The sequence below is a fragment of the Periplaneta americana genome, chromosome 8 (genome assembly GCF_040183065.1).
Source record: "Periplaneta americana isolate PAMFEO1 chromosome 8, P.americana_PAMFEO1_priV1, whole genome shotgun sequence".
Lineage (NCBI taxonomy): Eukaryota > Metazoa > Arthropoda > Insecta > Blattodea > Blattidae > Periplaneta > Periplaneta americana.
The window spans coordinates 11,829,720-11,856,452 of record NC_091124.1 but is presented as its reverse complement, the minus strand read 5'-3'; the positions used below and the strand labels follow the sequence as shown (position 1 = coordinate 11,856,452).

General features: G+C 37.0%; 1 protein-coding gene across 1 annotated transcript in view; it reads right to left on the bottom strand.

Annotated features, from left to right (window-relative positions):
- Positions 1-26,733, bottom strand: part of nolo (no long nerve cord) — a 600,625-nt gene that overhangs the window by 428,655 nt on the left and 145,237 nt on the right. The window contains exon 3 of the mRNA XM_069832206.1: positions 15,398-15,577. Coding sequence (XP_069688307.1) covers positions 15,398-15,577 — 180 coding nt within the window. The remainder of the gene's footprint in view (positions 1-15,397; positions 15,578-26,733) is intronic.

Below are 26,733 nucleotides of genomic sequence, written 5' to 3'. Positions count from 1 at the left end.
GTTCAAGCTCGTGGCGCGCATGCCTATTGCGCAGGTACCAACTTGAGTTTTTAAGCTTGGAATTTCACTTTGTGAATACATTTCATTGTGCAAATCTAGTCTTTCAGGTGAAGCTCCCTGTAAAGCAGATTTGAATAATTTCAAGGGAAAAATTGTTCCGGGGCCGGGTATCGATCCCGGGACCTCTGGTTGAACGTACCAGCACTCTACCACTGAGCTACCCGGGAACTCCACCCGACACCGTCTCAACTTTTCCCTTTATATCCACACAACTCGATTGGGCTGACGAAACGCCAGAGACCCACAACGAACAATTTTTCCCTTGAAATTATTCACATTTAATTGTTTTCGGAGCTTGTACGTGCGCTTATTATTATTATTATTATTATTATTATTATTATTATTATTATTATTATTATCATCATCATCATCCTTCACGAATTAGGCCTCTGTGGACCTGTTTCGGCCCCATCTAGCAGTCTTCTTAAAGGTCTTCCTGGTCGACGATATCCTCTAGGTTTATATTGCATCATAATTTTTGGGATTCTTGAATTTTCCATTCTTCTTACATGATCTAGCCAATTGAATTTGTATCTGCTGATTTTTTCTTCTACTGACTCTACTTCTAATTGTTCTAAAATTTCTTCATTCCTTTTTCGGTCTAAAAGAGTATATCCTGCTGTCCTCCTGAAATATTTCATTTCCGTTGCTTTGATTCTGTTCATTTCTTTTTTCTTTAATGTCCAAATCTCGCTTCCGTATAAAAAGGAGGGTAATGCTAGTGTATTATATATTTTTATTCTTGTAGATTTTTGTACTAATTTAGCTTTTAATGTATTGTTTATTATTCCTAGAATTTGTGTAAATTTGGTAATTTTCTTGTTCACGTCTTTTTCATTTTGATAAGATATTTCACAACCCAGATAATTGAAATTTTGTACTTGTTCGAGGCATTGGTTATTGTGTATTATCTTACTTCTGACTGGGTCTTGTCCTAAAAATGCCATTACTTTTGATTTTTATGCTGAAATTTCCATCCCAAAATCTTTTAATATTTTATTTAATGTATACAATCCTCTTTGTAAATTATCCTCTGAATTGGAAATTATGACTTGATCATCGGCATAGAGTAAGGTATTTAATGTTAGAGTACTGGTTATTTTGATTCCTGATGTGTAGATTTGATTCCATTTTAAAATAATTTCAATTATATAAATATTAAATAAAGTTGGTGATAGTGGACAACCTTGTCGAACTCCATGATTAACTAATTTTCTTTCGGATATACAGTTATTTATTTTGACACTTATTTTGCTGTCTGTGTAGATTTCTGTTATATTTTGTAATAGCAAATTTGGAATATATTTATTTTGTAATATGTCGAATAAAAGGTCTCTTCGGACTTTATCAAAAGCTTTCACAAAATCAATAAAAGCTATATGGGTTTCTAAATTAAATTCTCTTCTTTTTTCTAACAATAATTTGATACTAAATAATGGATCTACACATGATCTTCCTTTTCTAAAGCCATTTTGACACTCCAGAAGGAAAGTTTCAGCATTATTATTATTATTATTATTATTATTATTATTATTATTATTATTATTATATTGTTATATGAGTTAAACATCTAAGTCATCGAAAACTGAATAACAAAATATTTAAATGAACTATTTTCTTAATTCAAGCAACTCTCGCTGATCAATCTGAACATCCTTCAGTATGTAAAAATGGCTGATCAAGTTAATGTGCGTATTGATAATCAAAGCAATAATATTATTGAATATGACACTGTGACAATTGGAGAAGTAAACACAGGATCACTTAAACGTAAGCGAGGAGTTTCAAAACAAGCTACTCTGAAGAGGAATCGTTACTCTGATCCAAATGGTAGAACATTTATGTGGAAACAACCATGTACACATGGACTCGGGCGAAAAAACATTTCTCTTTTTCAGTGTTCAAAGCTGCATCATTCCAAAATTTCGCGAAGGATTAATTGAAAATATAAATAAAATAGATCAAGATAAACATCTCTTACTTCACGTTAAAATAACACCAGCTGCAAGAAAGCGAGCTTCCAATCCTAAACGTAACAGACAACAATCAGCTGCATTCTACATAACAGGACAACATTTTGAATAATTTCGAGGCAAAAATTGTTCCGGGGCCGGGTATCGAACCCGGGACCTTTGGTTTAACGTACCAATGCTCTACCAACTGAGCTACCCGGGAACTCTACCAGACACCGATCCAATTTTTCCCTCGGTGTCTGGTAGAGTTCCCGGGTAGCTCAGTTGGTAGAGCATTGGTACGTTAAACCAAAGGTCCCGGGTTCGATACCCGGCCCCGGAACAATTTTTCCCTCGAAATTATTCAAATAAACTTTACAGGGAGTTATACCTGAAAGCTTGATTTGCATAATACACGTCACTGTTCGTGAACAGAAAACCACAATTCAAGTCACACAGAGTTAGTGTGCACTCAACGTTGGTTGCTTGACGGTTGTCAGCCCACTTTGAGGTCTGTGGATATAGAGGGAAAAATTGGATCGGTGTCTGGTAGAGTTCCCGGATAGCTCAGTTGGTAGAGCATTGGTACGTTAAACCAAAGGTCCCGGGTTCGATACCCTACCCCGGAACAATTTTTTCCCTCGAAATTATTCAAATCAACTTTACAGGGAGTTATACCTGAAAGCTTGATTTGCATAATACACGTCACTGTACGTTAACAGAAAACCACAATTCAAGTCACACGGAGTTAGTGTGCACTCGAAGTTGGTTGCTTGACGGTTGTCAGCCCACTTTGAGGTCTGTGGATATAGAGGGAAAAATTGGATCGCTGTCTGGTAGAGTTCCCGGGTAGCTCAGTTGGTACGTTAAACCAAAGGTCCCGGGTTCGATACCCGGCCCCGGAACAATTTTTCCCTCGAAATTATTCAAATCAACTTTACAGGAAGTTATACCTGAAAGCTTGATTTGCAGGACAACATTTTCGTCGAGATCTTGTTTAGAATATATCTCAATATGTTATTCCATTTGAATGAAGAGATGAGGGATATGAGATTTGTGTTCAGTGAAGTAAGGGTACACTACAATTTAAATCAAAACAGTTTATTTCCATTGTTCTCTTCATAATGATTTATATACAACCTATTTATTTCATTATCTTGCAAGAAAATACAATTTTAAGTATAATACTTTGATTATAAACTCGTATAAATATGTTTGCATTTATCCAAAAGTTACAAAAATGGATGATGCATAGTTACTATGTAATAGTTTCTTTTAGCTTTTCTAAAAAACAGTAAAAGTGGATTTAACTTGATTTGTATATCAGCTCTTCAAATGGTTGCCAAAGATACCCGCATCCCCGTTTAATGATTGTAAAAAGCACTAAGTTTAGCGAGAAGCCGCTCACACTGTCAATTATGAGAAACATTTATATTTAATCTACAATACCATTTCGACCAACACATTTTTACCCGTCTCAATAATAGTGTCACCTATTCGGAAGTGGGGAAACTATTTCGAAGTTAGTCAATTTCATACATCATTAGTTCTGACATCCCGTGATTAGAAGTTCGCTTACACGATCAGAAAATTATAGGTCAGATATCTTTGAACATAAGTGTAGTACCATAGAGCTCAATTCAAAGAGCTGGCTTATAATGTTACAATCGATTAGTCGCATGATGTTACCAAATGTGCAGAATTAAAAGTGCTGAAATTTAACTTTCATAAAGTTTTTCATATATTTTTTTGTGGGTTATTTAACGACGCTGTATCAACTACTAGGTAATTTAGCGTCGATGAGATGGATGATAGCGAGATGGTATTTGACGAGATGAAGCCGAGGATTCGCCATAGATTACCTGGCATTCACCTTACAGTTAGGGAAAACCTCGGAAAAAACCCAACCAGGTAATCAGTCCAAGCGGGGATCGAACCCGCTCCCGAGCGCAACTTCAGACCAGCAGGAAAGTGCCTTAACCCACTGAGCCACGCCGGTGGCTTTTCATCTTGGAAAAGGGAAAGTCTGGAAATTGATGTCTTAAATCGGGAAGCGAAAACGACACATGAATTCTTTAACTTTCCAGAAATTCCGTAAAATAGAGAAATCTGGCAACCCTATCCTCGAACACCGAGGGGAACCAAAATAAAGAATGTCTATGCAATGGGGGAAGGGAACTGGCCATGCTCTCCCATTATCTCCTGGTCTAGTTGCCACATAGGTAACCTCCTGAGTTCTGAGACTTTTTTGTTTTATTTGTAAAGTTCAATATAATCACACACTTAAAAAATAATTCACTGTCATTAGGGAAAATTCTGAAAAAATTCTGCAGGTTACAGTTAGGGCACACATGCAGTTACAGAGTGATTTATATAGAACTAACACATTGCTTTCTTTTTTGATTTCAAAACGAATTATGCTAGCCACAATTTGTTATACCTGAAATGTAAAGTACCTATTTATAGCAAACGTTGAAAATTCTTTATTTATTCTGCAGGAAATTCACCTAATGACCAGTTTTTAACGTCAAATTAAGCAGGAGTTTTGATTCCCTGTCACGAGATGCGCAGATGTTTGTTCTTTATCCTATATAATCATTTATTATCATTAAAATTGTTATCTTTTAGAGATCCAGTTGTTTCCAATTTGTTTACCAGTCCCAGTACTATGTTTCTTTGGGGGGGAGGGGAATTACGAACACCAAATTCTCTCTGGTATGCCCTTTGAGTAGCTGTAATTGAATTCGTAATCCAGTATTGCTGCACAAGGAAGAGCCGTTGATTTAATGTGTACTGCATTTTCAGAGACTAAAACAAATTAATATCGAAAACAGCTGCCAATTATAAGCAATAAAGAATAAACATCTGCGCATCTCGTGACAGGGAATCAAAACTCCTGCTTAATTTGACGTTAAAAATTGGTCATTAAGTGAATTTCCAGCCGAATAAATAAAGAATGTTCTACATTTGCTATAGAGGTCAGTAATTTCCCATAGATACTCTACATTTGAGGTACCGGTATTTGGGTATTGTATTTATTAACATTCCATGGTATTCATACATTGCTTCACAGCTAGAATATGGAACAAGTCAAAAAACTTAATACTATTATAAAGTCTTAATTTATAGTCACAGTCTAGATGAAATATATACAGACGAGATTTACAATATAGTCTACTAGTACAACACAAAGTTTTAGTATCAATTTCATGAAGTGTTATTGAATGTCATGAATTCATCTACAGAATAGAAGGCGTGAGAAATTAGGTACTTCTTTAATTTGGCCCTAAATAATCTTATGTTTTGAGTGTCATTTTTTATATCGATAGGGAGGCTACTAAAAATTTTTACTGCCATATAACGCACTCCTTTTTGATAGCATGATAGACTTGCCGATGGAGTATGAAAGTCATTTTTTGACGTGTATTTATGCTATGAACTTTTGAATTAGTTACAAAGTTTTCACGATTACATAAGAGGAAGATTAATAATGAAAAGATATACTGACAAGCCATGGGCATTATTTGTAGTCTTTTGAAAATAGCCCTACAGGATTCCCTAGATTTGGCATCTACTATTATTCTAACTACTCTTATTTGTAATAGGAATATACTGTTACTATCTGTGGAATTTCCCCAGAATATTATTCCAAAACTCATTACCGAGTAAAAGTATGCAAAGTATACTGTTTTTAAGGTATTGGTATTTACTATCTTTTGCATAGATCCAATAGCAAAACATGCTAAATTTAGTTTGGGGGTAATTTCTTTAATATGATTTTTCCAATTTAACACATTATCGATTTTTAAGCCAAGAAATTTGGTTGTTGTTGTTTCTAATAGGGATCTATTGTTAATTATTGCACTAGAAATTTGCGAGGTTGAATTTGGTATAACAAATTGTGGCTAGCATCATTTGTTTTGAAAGAAAGAAAGAAAGAAAGAAAGAAAGAAAGAAAGAAAGAAAGAAAGAAAGAAAGAGAGAAAGAAAGAAAGAAAGAAAGAGAGAAAGAAAGAAAGAAAGAAAGAAAGAAAGAAAGAAAGAAAGAAAGAAAGAAAGAAAGAAAGAAAGAAAGAAAGAAAGAAAGAAAGAAAGAAATGTGTTAGTTCTATATAAATCACTCTATATAGGCTACTATACTTCCTGTCTCTGCACATACATCTTATAACTTATCATAAATATGTATGAAGTATGGTATAGTACACTATACCTTCAGGAGTCTCAAGGATAAGTGGTGCCATGTTGGTATCACTTGTGAAGTTCAGACCTGCCTTCGGACAGTTGACTAAACAACAATCCTCTTCGCACGGACCTAAACATTAACTTGCTGCCGAGATCGAACTTCGACCTTACGGACTTAAGGTGGAAACGCTACCACTCGGGTTACAGGGAGGATATATACAACACAAAGTAGAAAATAAAAAGGCAATAAATCACGCAATTGGACCGTAGAATCCGTAGACCTGGTGGCGTGCACTAAAAAAGGCGACAATCTTGTTTGGAGTCGATCCAACACAGAAAATCGTTTCTTTAAGAACATCTATTATTTTGAGGTTAGGAAGGGCAACATCTGGGAAAACAGTTTCCAACTCCGGCACCGGTGGGGGCTCACCTCTGCCGCCCATAGAACACTGTCACACACAACCCTTCGCGATCCATCCCATCAATACCGCTCTCGCATTAATATTGCATAGATAACGAACATTGCACCCTTCGCAATCATAGCGCTGTGGACTTCATTGCTTTTGCAAATTACTATGTTGGAAAGCCCCTATTGTGTTGTCTGGCTGTTCGTCCATATTAAACAAATAGAAATGTCAGTTGATGGCTTTAACAAAAAGCATCCAGGTTCGATTTTATAGCAGTGACTGTCAGACTGGAGGTACTTGTGGTATGAGTAGGTTATTTTACGACGCTTTATCAACATCTTAAGTCAGTGATGTCAACGCAAGCGCATTTTTCGTGCGCGGGCATTAGGCGCTAGGTATGCTAGAGGGAATAAGCAGCCTGTTGGATTAAGAAAACAGTAGTGCACAAACTTCAAACGGAACGTGAAATTTTATGTCGTTATTTTTATATGGCTTCTTTCTGTTTGTTATTTTCTATATTGTCTGTAAAACAAAAGTACTAATACTTATTTCTTAGCGTAATATTGCAGTTGTGTTTTAAACTTTAATAACATAATAAAGAGTAAAGAAGGAATATTCACATAAATTCCATAATAACTACAACTATACTGTACTAAGTGAATTAAACACATCATTCATAAAGAAAGTGTTATCCCAAAGAAAGACACTGAATATGACATAAGTTGAAATTGACATTGATGGTATCTTTAGCCTTATAAAAGTAATCAAAACAATATTATAGTACAAAGCAAAGTTGTCTAGGCATATGTTTTAACTGTAACTAATATTACATAATAAAACTCTTATCGCATTATGCTTTTAGGTGATATTGGTGCGCAATTTTCTGTTATCAGAATATTCAATTATCCCGAAATCTGCTGAAGCTATAGAGCTGGCGTTTTACCAACATATAGGCACATATCTTTTGTTTGTGATGTAACAGTATTTGCTTTGTTAATTCATTTCCTTACAAACATTTTCCATGGGAATATTTTCAAACATTTTAATACACTATCTTCAGTAATACGTATTTACGATATATTAGATTTACGAAAACATTGTTTTAGTACCTGTAAGACTACTAAACAAACATATCTGAAAATTTCACTTTTTTTGTTAAAAAAGTTGAGAAAATATTCCTTTTGAATAAAAAAGCAAACTTGTGAAAAATGAACATTAAAATTAAAACTTACATTCTTACAATGCACTTATACTTCTCAGAAAAATCCAAAAATGAACATGGATACAGTTTTACTAAGTTCTCTTCCCTTTATCCACTGAATCAGTGCTGGCCATCCCTGTATATAGCTCGACCAAGCGGCATATACTACCTCTTTCGTCTGTCTCTTTCCTTTCCGCTGTAAAGCGCTCAGGCTCTCCTGGGCTCTAAAGCGCGCGCTTGCTCCTATGGGCATCAGTTGACATCACTGTCTTAGGTTATTTAGCGTCTGAATGAGATGAAGGTGATAATGCCGGTGAAATGAGTCCGGAGTCCAGCACCGAAAGTTACCCAGCATTTGCTCATATTGGGTTGAGGGAAAACCCCGGAAAAAACCTCAACCAGGTAACTTGTCCCGACCGGGAATCGAACTCGGATCACCTGGTTTCGCGGCCAGACCGTTACTCCACAGATGTGGACTTGTGGTATGATGCTGGCTAATTCCAAGTAGTCCACAGCTGTGGAGTAATGGTTAGCATGCCTGACGTGAAACGAGCCGGTCCGGGTTCAATTCCTGGTTGGGACAAGTTATCTGGTTGAAAGGCAAATGCTGGGTAACTTTCGGCGTTGGACCTCCCAATCATTTCGCTCGTATTATCTATAGTGATGTCACAAGAGGTCTGAGATTTGCCGATAAATCCACGAGCGAAACGAAAATCTCAGACCTCGAGCAACATTTATTAGGACTATTTCGTGAATAAAATGAAAATGTAAATAATATATCCCTAAAATTCGATCACAAAATGTTAATAAATTGTATATTTATGAATACTTAACCTATTCACACATTGTGAAGTCGTAGTAGATAAATAAGAATTACTGCAATAAAGAAATTGAATTTTAATCAGTAATGCCAATTGAGAAAAGCGAAATACAGGTTTAAAAATGTTAATTACATGCACTGTGCTTTTCTCTTGTTATTATAACAGATACAGGTTTTCATTATCTTCTGAAATCATAATTTAATTTAAATATTTTATAGTATAATTACAAATGCGTAGAATGTGAATTATTTCCATACATTGTGATTTTTATTAATAATGTTATTTTTAATGGTTTCGTCATGGATATCCCATACCCCCTCCCTATTTCATAAACCCATATTTTTTTCTATCTTTAGTCCTTTTTTAAATTTTGCTAATTGTGTGCATAATATGTTTTCTATGTTTATGACATACTCAAGTCTAATAAATGCACTAAGCATTATCACAAAAAAAAACTTTTTCATACAAATATTTTAGACGATAGGATTAAAAAACAAAATGGTATTCCATATCCACTTCCTTTCCTCCGAGAGAATACAGTATTTTTTTTCTCGAAAATCAGCTTGTGGTTGCGATTCCCAATTTGATGATACCGTGACCGAAGTAAGTCAAGGGGGAATACAATACCGCATCCCGTTCCTCGATATCGCCATTATTTCCGGAGATTAGAGACTGAAAAATTTTAGGTAGTTTGAAGAAAATCCAGAAAAAAAAGTACAACGGATTTGCTCGATTTTATTAGTGATTACTAGTAAACATGCGGGGATGCTACAGTGAAAAGGGCTGGTCGGAGCCCCTTCGTTCTCCTTGTGTAGAGAAAAGTGTGTTTTGGAAAGTTAAAATGACCATTTTTTTCTTAATTTGCAGGCCTCTACCGTCCATATGCTTGGGGGCAAAGGGTTGTCCTTTACACTACAGATAGAGTTCGAGGAGCTCTATTCGCCGCACTTATCAGCTTTGTTCTCACTACACATACGGCGGAGTTATGGTGGCAAGAATGTTGGCGGAATAGAGGTTTAAAGCCTTGGTACAGTGAACAGTATTTAAAATGAGATCAGGAATCCTATATTACCAATTAATTATAATCTTTTAGTTTAGATTTCGCAATTGAGACGGCTGGAAGGAAGATGGGGCCAACCAACGTACCAGTTAAACAAACATCACTCCCGAATCTTAGTCGTGTGACGAAAATACTAAGTTTTGGCCTTTTCTACAATACCTTACCAATGAACTTCTGGGACACCTGGTATATGATACGGATCTGAAGACTGGGGACGACTGGATAGTTGGCGGATAGTGGTACCGGCTTAGCCGGGCAACACAATAGGGATATCTTATGCGAAGTTTTACCGTCAGACGGCAGGAGCGTTCCATGCGGTGCAACATGTTGTAGGGCTATGTTTTGTCATATGCTACAGTTGATTACGTTTTCCCGCTTGTTGGTTTTCTGCGCGTGTCAAAATTGTATTTACAGTTATTTTGTATAACCTAGTATAATTTAATATAATTCAATATTTTTCTTACCTCATAATTTAATTTAATTTACAATAAATAATAGCTAACGTAAACCTGTATAATATTGAGCGATTCCCCGAGATAGGTGGGGAAATCTGCAGTATGCAGAATATAAATACGAGTAAATTGAATGTTCATGAACCTAAACGAGAACTTTGAGAACAATATGCACGAATAAAAAAATAGGAAATATGTCGAAAGTGAATATTGCCCTCTTTAATAATTACTATTTAAGAACCGTACGCTAAAAACAGGATCTGCAGCCACCAAAGTGTTTTTTTTATAGGGAAGAGACTATCGAGATTGAATTACTTGTATTTTTTCTGTAGTTGCAGAAAGATCAAATGCAATTTTTAATAGGATGATATAATATGATCGCAATAGTATCAAGATTAGTAGTGTGTTTTGTAGGTTAAGGACATGCAGTTTTGAATACTATGTAGGATGATTTTGAAAATTTGAACTTAAAACATGGCTTTAATAATTAGGGTACAGTACATTAAAAACATTATTCACGAAATGGATTTCACTAGGGATCGTCCTGGATAATAAACATTCCAGTTTATCGAGAGTTTACTGCAGGCGTGAACTTCGAAGACTCCTACAACTACTGGGTGTTCAGTTCAAAATGTGTCTTGGCTCGCTGTATGCCGTCATGTGGCTAGCTGACGAGCCTAGAGAATTCAATCTTCCTACACTTCCGCAGCTCAGGTGTATAATCTAAGAGGCAGAGAAGTTGGCTAGCAAGTACGGCGTTCATTCTGAAGAGTACGTGCCGATACGTACGGTAACGCCGGTAGTGGCAGGAATGTGAACTGTTTGGAAATACGTACTGTCGGGATATGGGGAGAGGGTTAAGACGATTACTTACGTATTTGTTGACATTAACTTCGACGGTCAACATGGACACGGAGCATTTGATTTGTGTTGTGGAATGTTACCGTACGCAACCGATGATAACAAATACCCTGCGTACGACTTGCCGGCGCAAAACACAGTTCGAAAGAGGTTATGGTAGCACACAGACCGTACAGACTGCCATCTGTTGCTACGACGTTCAAGTTATACCGTACACGTTCTCAAGTTCAGATTGAAGAACGCCTTAAATAATAGGCAACTTCTCTAACATATAAACTGATACTCGCTTCAAATCGGTGACCCAACAACAGTGACGTCATGACACACTTTGAAATTAACACCCAGTACTGCATATAATCTAAGCTAACATATCTCGCTGTCGAGGTTGCATATGTTTTTATTTCTTTTTCTTTTTCCTCTTCCAAAATGAAACTATAGTCAACAATTCCTTATTTGAAGTAGTTACTTTTATTTAATAGCTAGCACTTTCGAGGCCCAATTTTATTACTTATATTTTTTAAGGTTTAAAGCATATATTCAGAATATTTCGGGACCTGATTGAAGACAAAATGCTTTCCCTGGTTTTTACGTATAGGAACATAACAAAAATTTGCCATTTTTAGTTGTTTTTAAGAGTATTTAATACACTAATAAACTACGTATATTCTCAATGTTTATATACCGAAAAACAAATGCACACGCAAAGCGCATCCCTCAAAGTACAAGTGCGCTATCTGTTGGTGCTAGTTCAGGATATCCCTATTGGCACGCAACTCATTCCGGTACACAAAAATGCCTCTTTGGGCTGAAGAGGTTAGGGGTGCATGTCCCGTCTGATCACCACCTCTTACACCTCCATGTATTTGTGCTTCTATCACTGGTCACTGAAATGTTTTCATTATTAATAGTAGAGCAGCAGGCAGCCTTTTATCCATAATAATTGTGAACAGGGTGAGTTCACAGTGACAACATCCCAGATTCTTTTCAGGGTTGCAGTCACAAACAGTACGTAACGGAAACTTCTGTCAAAACGGACCCGATTTCTGTCAATCAAACAGAAGAGAAACCGTCCATCACCGCCGTCATTACGCCGTTGTCATGACAAGTATTAAGCAATGATACATTGTTGTCAGTATGAATTCACATGCAGTTTTCTTTTGTTTCAGGTTTTGGGGGATACTAAGGGTGAATCTAGTATGACATGTTTTCTATTTCGCTTGATTATTTTGTTTGTCGTTTATAATTTTATATTTACATTATAATTTAAGCTTTTTTTGTTTTGCTCTGTTTACTCGTATCCGCTCATTTGATTTAGATATTAGAAGAATATCTGGAAGACCCAAAGAAAGGACTGTTGTCATGGTAACTATTAATCAACAACAAAGAATAATTTTGTCAATTTTAATTCACATGTATTCAGTTTAGTCTGAGGCCTTGAAGAATTATAAGCGTGGGTCCAGTGCTTCTGTTTTATTTTCATGTATTTCGTTTTACTGTTTGTTTTGTAAATACAAAATTTTCATTCTTGCTGTTTCTGTAGTTCAATATCCACGTTATAAGTATTACAGTCACATTTTTATTTTTGTGGTAGTAAGTGTTTTCTTCTTAACAACAGTAAAATGTATAAAGAAGTACAAAAAGAGGCGAGAGGGAATGTATAGTCTGGGGAAAAATAGTTAACACGTACTTTCTCATTATGATTTCACAGTATTTCAATTCATCATGTTATGAATCATATTTGTTTGTAATTTACAGGGTTATTCCAAAATGACTAGCATAGTTTAAGTTACTACAATTTTATTTCTAAAAAAAATTCAGCAATCAAGATCAACTAAGAGATTAAAGAAGGTGGAAACAACGGAATTGAGCTATTCCTTGTTAAAATAAGTACACCTGACATGCGAAGCTAGGCTCTGATTTATTATGTGGAATGAATGAATGAATGAATGGATGAATGAATGAATGAATGAGTGAATGAATGAACGAACGAATGAATGAATGGATGAATGACACGCTTGCGATTATTCTGATTTCGTCTATTATCACCCGCGAAGGAACGGAGCGATGAGCAAGGATCAACACGTCAAGTCCATCCGTTCCATAATATGGGCCTCATTTCCTCTTCTCTTCCACCTGAGGGATACGGACTGCGTCTGCAACGAGATTCTTTGAAATCGCTGTTCATTGTGAACAAGACGGTGGACAATGTGCAAAGAAATACGAGACGTGGTGAATATTCTTTCACACTTAAAACTAAATTGCCGTGTAGAACACGGATAGTAATAGAACGCAAATTGACAACATTTGAACTTCAATTTCTATTCGTATTCAATGTCAGAGTGGAGACTGTATGAGCTTGCTCTCAAAGCACCAAAAGAATTAAAATCTCTTACTATGCCACACGCTTATGATGTTGTTTATTTTGAAAATAATTACATGAATAGGCTGAGAAAATCATAAAAATTAAACGTCTTGCTAATGAAAGCAATTCAAAGAAAGAAATCACTCGATAACGACAAGTACAAATCAAGCCCCACCTTATTGACACAGCTAATTAATGTACTGTATTGTACCTGTACAGATTCCGGACCTTCTGCCTGGTTGAATAACAGAGGTTCGCTATAAGGGCATAAATTTTTGAGTTATAAGGGAAATCAAATGTAAAATTAAAGTTCCGAATAACGAGAACCACACCTGTGGAGTAACGGTCAACGCGTCTGGCCGCGAAACCAGGTGGCCCGGGTTCGAATCCCGGTCGGAGCAAGTTACCTGGTTGAGGTTTTTTCCGGGGTTTTTCCTCAACCCAATACGAGCAAATGCTGGGTAACTTTCGGTGCTGGACCCCGGACTCATTTCACCGGTATTATCACCTTCATTTCATTCAGACGCTAAATAACCTAGATGTTGATACAGCGTCGTAAAATAACCCAATAAAATAAAAAAAAAATAACGAGAAACTAACGATCTATCATGGAGGGGTCATACATATATACCTATATATTTCATTAACATCGCCAAGAATCGAATCCCAGCTGATTTTGTTTATTGTGGACCAACCTTTAGTGGGAGCGGACCTTTAGATATCAACACCTGAAACGTCAATCCTTTTAGGACGAACAATTGACGTCATATATCTCATGTTAAATATAGGAATTTAATTTACAGCAGCTTCTGTATTTAGCCCCACTGTGCCCGGTACGAAACATAATTCTCGGTTCTATTTGATAATATCAGGTCGGATGACGTCATATTATCGGTTGAATTGGATACGACGGAAGATGTATAAATTTAAAGTAGTGATGAAATAAATTATTACGTAGAGCAATTACAATTTCAGTTGTTTTGCATTATTTTTAATGATATTTGTATCATACCTGTCACTAAAATAAATTTTATTTTTTGACCAGTCACTAATATGCATATAACTTCAATATACAGGGTGTAAGGGGTATAAGTGTCGTCCTTTTCACAGTCGTCGGGGACGTCTACAGGATCAAAAAATATCCATACAAAATAGGGTCAAAACTTGATAATTTTCTCAGAAAAAAATATTTCTTTCCTTATTTTATTTGCATTATACTGGTTATATAGTTAGTAAGATTACGAAAACAATTACATCGGTAGATAAACCTAGCAAAGAGTTAATATTAATTTAAATAAATATTTGTGTGTTCTATTACGTTTTCGTGAAATTAAATAAACATTCATGCTTAAATTTGCATACATTTTAATTAATGGAACTAGTTTCTTGGGAATACCAAATTCAATAAGAATATCATATATAAAACTTCTCTCTTAACCGAGTCATATGCCTTTTTGAAATCTATGAATAACTGATGCACTATACCCGTATACTCCCATTTTTTCTCCATTATCTGTCGAATACAAAATATATAATCAATAGTTGATCTATTACGCCTAAAACCACAATATAATAACAATAATAATAATAATAACAACAACAATAATAATAACAATAACAAAAAATAATAATAATAATAATAATAATAATAATAATAATAATATAAGGACGAAAACAACATTAAACATGAAATTGCTGCGATCATCTCTAAATCCTAGAGATTATCGTGTTAATGCAAAAGAGCAAAATTCGTAAGCTAATAATTGCGAGTGACTCACGCATCAAATTTGATAGATCTGTAATTTAACAGAAACTGATAACAAGATAGCCACAGCAGCGATCTTCTTCGCATAAAAGGCTGTCTCGGCACAGTAAACTTCTCCTTTCCACTTTCACGCCATTACCTTATGTTAACTGCTACGTCTCAAACGAAGCCACATACTTCCGCAGAGCTTCAGTGGCATTAGGTGAAATGGTCAGTGATCACAGTAACATGTTAACTGTGGATAAAAGGTATTGGCAAGCGTGTAGAGTCTTACCTGCATGCTGCATATCTTGTAGCGCATCCCCTCGCCCCTACAGCCCGCGGGCGAGTTGCAGTGTCTCAGCTGATAGGAGGCGCCCCCGTCACAAGTTCGGGAGCAGGTGCTCCAATCGGACCAGGGAGACCAACCGAGGCCCGCGCGACCGACCGACCCGCGGCGATCCGCTGCAGGTTGCTACAAAAAAAATTGAAATTACTACGTTGTAACGACTTCATACACAGTACAACCGTAATGTATACATTAGGTGGATAGACATACAGAGAGATGAGGCAGAAATATAGGTAGATATAGATAAGCAGAAATATGTAAAGTGATGGATAGATAAGATAGTGGCAGACAGAGCAGGGCAAGGCATGGTAAGTCAAGGAAAGGCAAGACCAGATCAAACAAAACAACAGATAAGACAACACAAGAGACAAAAGGAAAGTCAAGAGATAATACAAGAAACAAGAGTCAAGAGACAAGACAAGACGCAATACAAAAGGCAAGGGGAAAGACAAGAAGCAATACAAGAGACAAGAGAAAAGACAATAGACAATACAAGAGACAAGACAAGAGACAATACTAGAGGCAATAGGAAATACAAGAGGCAATATAAGAGGAAAGACAAGAGACAAGAGGAAAGACAAGGGACAATATAAGAGGAAAGACAAGAGACAAGAGGAAAGACAAGGGACAATACAAGAGGAAAGATAAGAGACAAGAGGAAAGACAAGGGACAATATAAGATGAAAGAGAAGAGACAAGAGGAAAGACAAGAGACAATACAAAGGGAAAGACAAGAGACAAGAGGAAAGACAAGAGACAATCTAAGAGGCAAGAGGAAATACAAGAGGCAATATAAGAGACAAGAGGAAAGACAAGAGACAATACAAGAGGAAAGACAAGAGACAAGAGGAAAGACAAGAGACAATACAAAAGGAAAGACAAGAGACAATACAAAAGGAAAGACAAGAGACAATCTAAGAGGCAAGAGGAAATACAAGAGGCAATATAAGAGACAAGAGGAAAGACAAGGTACAATACAAGAGGAAAGACAAGGGACAAAATAAGAGACAAGAGGAAAGACAAGGACGATATAAGAGACAAGAGGAAAGAAAAGAAACAATACAAGATACAAGAGACAAGGGGCAAGACAAGAGGAAAGACAAGAGACAATACAAGAGGAAAGACAAGAGACAATACAAGAGGAAAGACAAGGAACAATATAAGAGGCAAGAAAGAGAAAATACAAGAGGACAGACAAGGAACAATATAAGAGGCAAGAAAGAGAAAATACAAGAGGAAAGACAAGAGACAAGAGGAAAGACAAGGGACAATATAAGAGACAAGAGGAAAGACAACGGACGATATAAGAGACAAGAGGAAAGACAAGGGACGATATAAGAGACAAGAGGAAAGACAAGGGACGATATAAGAGACAAGAGGAAAGACAAGGGACTATATAAGAGACAAGAGGAAAGACAAGGGACAATATAAGAGACAAGAGGAAAGACAAGGGACAATATAAGAGACAAGAGGAACACAAGGGACGATATAAGAGACAAGAGGAAAGACAAGGGACGATATAAGAGACAAGAGGAAAGACAAGGGACGATATAAGAGACAAGAGGAAAGACAAGGGACTATATAAGAGACAAGAGGAAAGACAAGGGACAATATAAGAGACAAGAGGAAAGACAAGGGACAATATAAGAGACAAGAGGAACACAAGGGACGATATAAGAGACAAGAGGAAAGACAAGGGACGATATAAGAGACAAGAGGAAAGAAAAGAAACAATACAAGATACAAGTGACAAGAGGCAAGACAAGGGACAAAGCAAGAGACAAAATAAGAAACAATACAAAATACAAGAGATAAGGCAAGAAACAGGAGGCAAGCCAGGAGACAAGAGACAATAAAAGAGACAAGAAGCAAGACAAGAGACAAAATAAGAGCCAAATAGGAGGTAATAGACAATACAAGAGACAAGTCAAGACAGATTAGAAAGGACTGACTCAGTAATGTTTCTATGAATGGATGGTACATGAGATTGAAAGAAGTAAGTAAAAAGTAAGGAACAGATGGAGTGGGGCAGGTTGGCAGGTAAATAAATATATGTGTTGTTTAGTCAATCGTCCGAAGACAGGTCTGAAGCTCACAAGTGATATCAACAAGGCACCACCTATGAGACAACTAGGCAAGGAGATAATGGGATAGGATGGCCAGTTCCTTTCCCCCTCCACTGCATATATCGCTGACTAGCTACATATTACACTAGTCAGACTTCAGATGCATACAGACAATTATATTTGTTCTTTTTCTGACACATATTGCCAAATGAGATGTACTGCCTGATAATAGATGTACATATCAGCCAAAACCTCAATCAGAGGAAAATAAATATATTGGTAGATAAAAATGGAATAAAGAGATTAATACGTACATAAGTAAACGAGAGAGTAGGCATATATTATAATCCGTGGGGCTACAGTCCTTTAAGATCCCAGACCGACCGGCCGCTGGCTTCGCGTCCACATGCTGAAACAGAGGTGGACGATCACCCACCAGAACAGAGGTATCGTGTGGTTGGCACGATGATCTCCCCAGTCGTTATAACTGGCTTTCGTAACCAGATTACTCTATCTAGTAGCTCTCCAAATGCATCACGATAATGGGTCGGCACTGGCCAAAATTTCATAAGAAAATTTCTTCCCCCAAGAGGATTCGAACCGGTGCGCATTCCGTAACGCGAGTCCTAGGCAGGATGCCTTACCGAGTGGAATAACAGGAGGAACAGAAGGAGAACGAGGGGTAAAGAAGGCGGAAAAGGGAATACGAGAACAAGGGGAATGTAAAGACGACAAGGGACAGAGTTGCATTTTTGTATGACTGTTATTCCTCAAAATCGCTAGAATATGCCATTAGGAAAGTTCAGGATAACAGGCAGGGTTTGGAATTGAACGGGTTACATCAGCTTCTTGTCTATGCGGATGACGTGAATATGTTAGGAGAAAATACACAAACGATTAGGGAAAACACGGAAATTTTACTTGAAGCAAGTAGAGCGATCTGTTTGGAAGTAAATCCCGAAAAGACAAAGTATATGATTATGTCTCGTGACCAGAATATTGTACGAAATGGAAATATAAAAATTGGAGATTTATCCTTCGAAGAGGTGGAAAAATTCAAATATCTTGGAGCAACAGTAACAAATATAAATGACACTCGGGAGGAAATTAAACGCAGAATAAATATGGGAAATGCGTGTTATTATTCGGATGAGAAGCTCTTATCATCCAGTCTGCTGTCAAAAAATCTGAAAGTTAGAATTTATAAACCAGTTATATTACCGGTTCTTCTGTATGGTTGTGAAACTTGGACTCTCACTCTGAGAGAGGAACCTAGGTTCAGGGTGTTTGAGAATAAGGTGCTTAGGAAAATATTTGGGGCTAAGCGGGATGAAGTTACAGGAGAATGGAGAAAGTTACACAACACAGAACTGCACGCATTGTATTCTTCACCTGACATAATTAGGAACATTAAATCCAGACGTTTGAGATGGGCAGGGCATGTAGCACGTATGGGCGAATCCAGAAATGCATATAGAGTGTTAGTTGGGAGACCGGAGGGAAAAAGACCTTTAGGGAGGCCGAGACGTAGATGGGAGGATAATATTAAAATGGATTTGAGGGAGGTTGGGTATGATGATAGAGACTGGATTAATCTTGCACAGGATAGGGACCGCTGGCGGGCTTATCTGAGGGCGGCGATGAGCCTTCGGGTTCCTTAAAAGCCATTTGTAAGTAAGTAAGTTATTCCTCAAAATAGTCACCCCATACATAGTGAGGACAAAACATATTTATACGTAAAAACCTTCAGGTATCCTGGTACTGTCCACCAGAAACACCACTATGCCTTCACCGGGATTCTAACCCGAATACGCAGTCATTGTAATCCAGTGCTCCGTCAAATGAGCTACTAAGGCCGGTTAGATCGTTGCTATGTAGCTTAGGAAGACAAAGCGCGGTCGTTGCCGCAGATGCGAGGAAAATATTCCGGGATAGGTGGTCCCGTGTCCATCATCGTCAACAAAATGCTGATCGTTTGGAATTCAGGACATGCAGAAGGCATTACTGCACGGTATCCAAACACAGCGAATATGACGCACTGAGACTTGCAGAACTCCGTTACAAATCCCTCACTCTCCTTCTCCTTCTTTCTAAGTCGTGCCATGAATCAAAGGCAAACAGAAAAGAAGTAGAAAAATTCTGCACCAGATAGAAACTGACGCCAGTGCGCACCCTGACGGCTAGACAACACATCATGCCCTCTCTGCCAGTTGGGTTGCATGACAGCAAGGGGTTCCGGTTACAGCAGTTTGTAAACCCTTGGGGGCGAAAGGAGGGAGGAGGAGGCGACCAAGAATTCTAAGAGGCATCACCTCCGTCTCCCTCGCTCACTGGGCGAGTCCCTAGGGACGCGTTTTATAAGGCGTAGCTTAATGATACATATCAGTTGTAACTACCGGACGGACTGCGGGTTAGGATTTTCGTATTACAGGTTAACAAGTTGGGCTGAACAACTTGAAGCAGTGGCGAACTGTCTTACAGTTGTTTATAAAACACAAAACATTCAACAGTCATTGACAAATAACGGAGTTCTGAGATATACACAGAAGATTAATAAAAATTTGTCTAACCAAAAATATGTATTACCCAACAAATTTAATTTATACTGATTTTTAACTATTAAAGAAATTTATTAATATAGTTTTCTAACTTACTACCACAGAAATCAAATAAAACATAAATCTAATCGACATGAATAACGTACTCGAAGACAAAGAGATTTTCTTAACAAAAAAAAAGCCGCCCTAAATAAGGGTGCGAATAGATCGGTCTACTAATCACTTAATAAAGAATAATCATTAAAATCAATTGTGTGACAATTTGAAAGGAAAAAGAAAAAATTAAGATAAACGATACGAAAACATAGGAAATTATTTACAATAAAAGTTTGTTGGGTACAAATGAATACTAATTATAGCTAAGGATGATTTTAACACATGAGATCCTATGGCATCAATCGTTGCTTCAGAAATATCACATTAATTGAGTCTAAATGCTATAGTACTAGTGCAGCTCTTAAACATGGTGCTGGTTGCGGCCAAGACTTTATAATAAAATTACAAACCATTTTCCAAATTTTAAATATTATAAAATTGAAGTTTTTAAAAAGAAATTTATAAAATGATTCAAGATATATAATACACTCAGGGACAAAAAAACCGGACACTTTAATATTTGCTGGTATTATGCTAAATATTATCTTCTCATACAATATTATGGTAGCCATCTGTTGTTATGGAGACGTGTATACATTGTTGATTTTTTTTGTTTTATAAACAAGCCATTACAACCAAATATTCCAATTTTGCTTTCGGAGTCTCAGCTATAACAATTTTGTCTCAACCATTTTGTGCTTCATTATCGTTATCATTCGTTATTTCTTTATTTTTACATTTTCTGAGTTTAAGTGGGGTTGTAACGTTTGTCTTAAAACAAGATGCGACCTGAAGATGTGGCTCGAGTTGTAGCCCTTTACGATGATGGACGCAGTGTACGTAACATTGCAAATGTTATGAATATGGCTAGAAGCACAACCCATGATGCCATAAAACGGTATAGAGAGATCCTAGAATATACCAGAAGACCAGATTCGGGTCGTCCAAGAGCTACAAATTCAAATGAAGACAGGTATATGGTGTTGAGAGTTCTTAGGGAGCGCAACCTGCCAGCTACTAGTGTAGCCCAGCAATTTGTTAACATGCATGGACGCCCAATTTCGGCCAAAACAGTTAGAAGGAGGTTGAAAGCAAGTGGACTGATATCAAGTAGACCTGCAACTGGTCCCAAACTTCTCAGGATGCATCGAGTTGAACGACTGCGTTTTGCAAATGATCACAGGGATTAGAGAAATGGACAGTGGAGCTGTGTTCTGTTCACAGATGAGTCCCGTTTCAATCTGTGCTCACCTGATGGATGTGAAAGAGTTTGGAGAAGGAGGGGAGAACGATTTTCACAGTGTTGCATTTCCGAAAATGTGCCGTATGGAGATGGTGGAGTGATAGTTTGGGCAGGAGTGTGTACGGATGATCGTACAGAGTTGGTTTTTGTTGAAAATGGAAGACTAACATCTGATAGGTTTATAAATGAATGTTTGGCTGATCATGTTGTGCCATTTGGCCAATTTGTAGGCGATAATTTTGTTTTAATGCATGATAATGCACGGCCGCATATTGCCCATGCGGTCGGAAATTATTTCCAAGAAGTGGGAATCCATGTTCTTCCATGGCCAGCAAGGAGTCCAGACATGAACCCAATTGAACACGTGTGGGACATGCTGGGACGGCGTGTTAAGAATAGACGACCGAGACCAGAATCGTTACAAGAGTTGAGGCGAGCACTTGGCGAAGAATGGGAACTTATTCCTCAAGAAGACATTGCTAACCAAATTGAGAGCATGCCAAGACGTATGGATGCAGTTATTGAAGCCAGAGGGGGTAATACCCGTTACTAAAAAGAGTTTTTAATGTTTAAGGCACCATAAAATGAAAAAAAAACAGTTAGACCAAACGATGCCATTGTTATACGCCCTTTGTAATTTTTTGTAAATTTTCTCAACAGAAATTTTTTTTTTCAAATGTTGTCGTACAAGGTGCTAAATGAAACATTATTTTGTTTAAATGGGTTTTGTTTCATTTTGAAATAATTGGCAACGAAATACAAGCAAATATAGAAGTGTCCGGTTTTTTTGTCCCTGAGTGTATTAACAAATGTTTGTATTTTTTACCTTTTATTTCTGTCGACTACATTCATGTTTTTGTTGAATATCACTGTCTTCTATCTGATTGTCAATCTATATTAAATGTGTTTTTTTCTCTCTTTTTCTCTTTCTTCTTTTTTGTTCTTGTGTGTTATTTATTGGCTTGAATTAAGTTACTTACTGTATTTAGTAAACTGTCCTTGTAAATTTTATGTTATATTATTGGCTAAGACACACCTACACGGGCGTGACTTTTACGGTAGTGGCTACAAACATATTTGTTTTATAAATTTAATCTACTCACTAGCTAGCTAGCTAGTTAAATAAATAAATAAAATAAAATATAGTGAGCCGCTTGCTGCGGTGCAAGCCATCAACCCTCTAATCCATATAATGGAGGAAAAACAACAAAGAAAAGAAAAACGCATAGAGAAGGAAAAGAAAAAGGAATAAAAGAGACGAAGTGAAGCAAGTAAGGAAAAATTGTAAATCAAAAAAGAAACTAACAAAATAATGAGTAAAGTAGAAAGAATGGAAAAAAGTACACGAGAAATAAGAGATAATGGAAAAGAGTGTGATAAAAGTGACAGAAAATTGTTAATCCTTTTGATTACCTAACTATGTATGTCATTATCTTTGGATTATTATTTTATTTATTTTGTAATGCATCCTGTTTCATTTTAATCAAAAGGTTATGGATTAAATTGTACTACTGTCCGTCAGAGTGGGTATGTCGCATCTCGATTTTCCTCACCCGTTTCTGCTGAGACATCTGTAAAAGCTTGCCTTAGCTATTTCTTGAAAATATTTGCTGTTCGAAATTAGACTTCTACGTAATATTATTCAACTGTTTAAAATAATTTAAAGAAAGGTGTCCAGTTAAGCAAGTAACGTTCACAAGATTTACCCCATTTCGCTGATCCTGCGACATAACCACTTGGGTGGACAGTACTATAGCTCCATGTTGTAGGTAATTTACTGACACTATGCTATAATTAACAAGATGAAGATCATTGTTATCGGAAGAAAAATGAAAAAGGTAAACGTGCCAATAGTAAATAACGTACTAGAGCAAGTGAACAGCTTCAAATACTTGAGGTGTACTATAAGTAGTAACATGAGCTGCTGTCAGGTCAAAAGGAGGATATCAATGGCAAAGGAAGCTTTTAATAGAGAAAGAAGCTTCCCCGGACCTCTACAAAAAGAACTAAGGAAGATACTAGTGAAGTGCTTTGTGTGGAGTTTGGCATTATATGGGGAAGAAACATAAAAGTGAAAAGAAGCGAATAGAAGCATTTGAAATGTGGATATGGAGAAGAATGGATCGTGTGAAACGGACAGACAGAATAAGAAATAAAGCTGTACTAGAAAGAGTGAGTTAAAAAAAATGCTAAAACTGATCAGGAATAGAAAAATGAATTGACTGAGTCATTGGCTGAGAAGAAACTGCCTCTGAAGGATGTACTGGAAGGAATGGTGAATGGGAGGGAGACGACATTAAGATATATGGATCACATGCGGAGACTAAGAGGTAGGTAGAAAATAGGAAAGATTGCCATTGGGCAGAAAACTATGAATAAATATTATGATTGTCCAGATTACATAATCCGTGGCGCTACAGCCCGTGGAGGGCCTAGACCGATCAGCCGGCTGCTGGCCTCACACCCACATACCGAAGCAGAAGTGGACGATCATTCAATCAGAATGGAGGTATCGTGTGGTTAGCACGATGATCCCCCCCAGCCGTTATTGCTGGCATTCGCAACCGGACTCCGCTACCTATCGTAGCTCCCCAAGTGCATCACGATGCTGGGTGGGCACCGGTCCCATACACTGGCCGAAATTTCATGAGAAAATTTCTTCCCCCATGAGGAATCGAACCAGCGCGCATTCCGTAACGAGAGTCCTAGGCAGGATGCCTTAGACCCCGACGCCACGACGCGGGACCCAGATTACATATACTCTAATATATACTATGTCTATGTGTAGAACGTCCAACTATTGTGTTCCTTAAACATGTGCCTCGTGTTATTCTTCTGTAGATAAACCAAAAGTATATAAAGTAATAACTGTCTAACCGTCTTAGTTACAGAGGTTGTCACAATGGGAGACAACGGGAATTGTAAGGAGGAGCGTACTGATGTAATTCTTATACAGCTACGCGTATGTACGCTGCACATTATCCCAAGGATGTGGACATGATATTTCCAGGACGATGGATTGAGAGGAATGGACCTGTTCCGTGGCCGGCTAGATCACCTGATCTCATACATTTGATTTTTGGTTATTTGGTCACTTGAAGGGTCTGGTGTATGCTGAAAGACCTTCCACCTGAGATCACTTCTGGCAATCAATTGTGGAGTTATATGCAGATTGACAACGCTTCTCTCCCCTTCCAAAATGAAAGAGTTGATGACACAGACGGGCACGCCTATGCTGCTATTGTAATGGCGGCAATTTTGAATACTTCCTATGACACAGAAAATTCCGGCAATAAACATTTACTTGGTTAGGAACGATATCTTACATTGATACGTTCTCTCTGACATATCTCTATACCCAATCCCGAGGGACAATTAGTTTATATGACATGTTTTTGTTTGTGTCCAAAACACGATGCACATATGCAAGGTGCACAATAACGGAAGTCAGTATATTACAAGATTTTTTTACAAGACTTTTTATTGCAAGCAAAAATTACATACAATAACAAATATTTTATGTAGTAATATTAATGGGCGAATGGTACTCTATGATAATCCACCCCATCCTATAATTCCATACTGTATTACAGACTGAACTAGGGCTAAAATATTGTTCTCAATAGTTTTACTGGCATAAAGCGACGCAGTTGAACAAATTTGTATAGATATAAATGACAATTAAAATTTATTACATGTGCCGTCTATGCTTATCCTTATTTAACAAATATATTGGTTATACAATATTTTGTTACATACTATTGGCAAAGTGTATCAACATCGGTTAAAAACGCAGTAATCGTAGATTATGAAACGACGGTTAAACAGTAACAGTGGTTAAAATGTAATTTGTGTGCACCAGTCATAATCACAGATTACTTAAACATGGCTAGCTGACACCTCATTTAACCAGAGTAAAGTCTATGCTGGTGTACTGTTTCTACAAAATGACTAAAGGAAAGCATCCATACCGCTGTAAAGATAATAGTCAACGTCTAAAAATGACTGCGCTCACTCCGTTCTACATCGAAATGAACGTGTCCTACATTTTCGCTTTGCATTTGTTTGCCTTTGGGCGCTGTTATATTTGCGAGTTGTATTTCTTTGCTGTTAGGTTAAAATCGTACAAAATAGAAAATTGAATGCAAAATGATTATATCCCAATGTGTGGTTGAAGTGTCGCTAGACTTAATTACTATAATTTAAATATATTATATAAAAAGATGGAATATCTGTAAAGGAAAAGGATGCAGAAGATTAATAGGAATGTCTATACGATCAAGCACCTCATTTACACGAGGGAACTGTTCATTATCCTAAGATCCATAAATAACCTCTCTTTGTTCAGCCAGTGACATAGAGAAAGAGACATTCGAGTATTCCCTCTTAAAATACAGAAAATATCAGTTACATAGAATCGTAATACAAGCAGCCGATCCATAGGAGAAATATGACTTTTTGTGTTATATTAAGTAATCCATTTGTAGATTTTGATAAACGAAATCCCTCCTGAAATTTTCTGTCACCCAATTCCTCGTAAGAATTCTCTCTTTCCACTAAAGAAACTTCACGCTCACGCTCTATCCAAGTAATTCAAGTACTGTATAATAATAATCGTTTTCGAAATAAACATCGTGGCTCTGGCCGCCATTTTGCTTTACTTGCTCTACTAATCACTGGTTATCTCTTTTAACCGCTCGAATATGGCCGGTTAGAGATTACTGTAGTTAACCTCCTATTTAAGTCGTAACCGAGGTCGATCCACTGTAAAAATGCTTAACCAGAGGTTAGGTGACAATTTTAACCGGTGGTTACACTAACTGACGTTGATGCACGTGGGCATATATCTATTTAAACGTTTTCGGCTCTATGGAGTCATCAACAGAAACAAGTAAGCCCATATGTATGGTGTGAGTACACTATATGTTGCCGTACAAGTAAACTCAATTAATATTAAAATAATTTAAAATGACATGTTTCTATGTAAAATCAATAATTGTATAGCAGAAATTACAATGTAAATGCAAAGCGGCTCTATGGGCCGTAATAGAGTGTTACAATTGCTGATGATAAAATTAACTAAAATACTTTAAAATTGTTAAGATCAGAACTAATAGTCGTCCAGTTTGATGGTTATGTAGCTTTCCATATTTGGTGGGAGCTGGGGCAACAGCTGTGGGGAAGAAAGTATTAAATGTAATATCTATACTCAAAAATTTCAATGATGCTCGTTACCAGAACAAAGTTCTGATCTTAACAATTTTAAAGTATTTTAGTTAATTTTATCTTCAGCAATTGTAACACTCTATTACGGCCCAT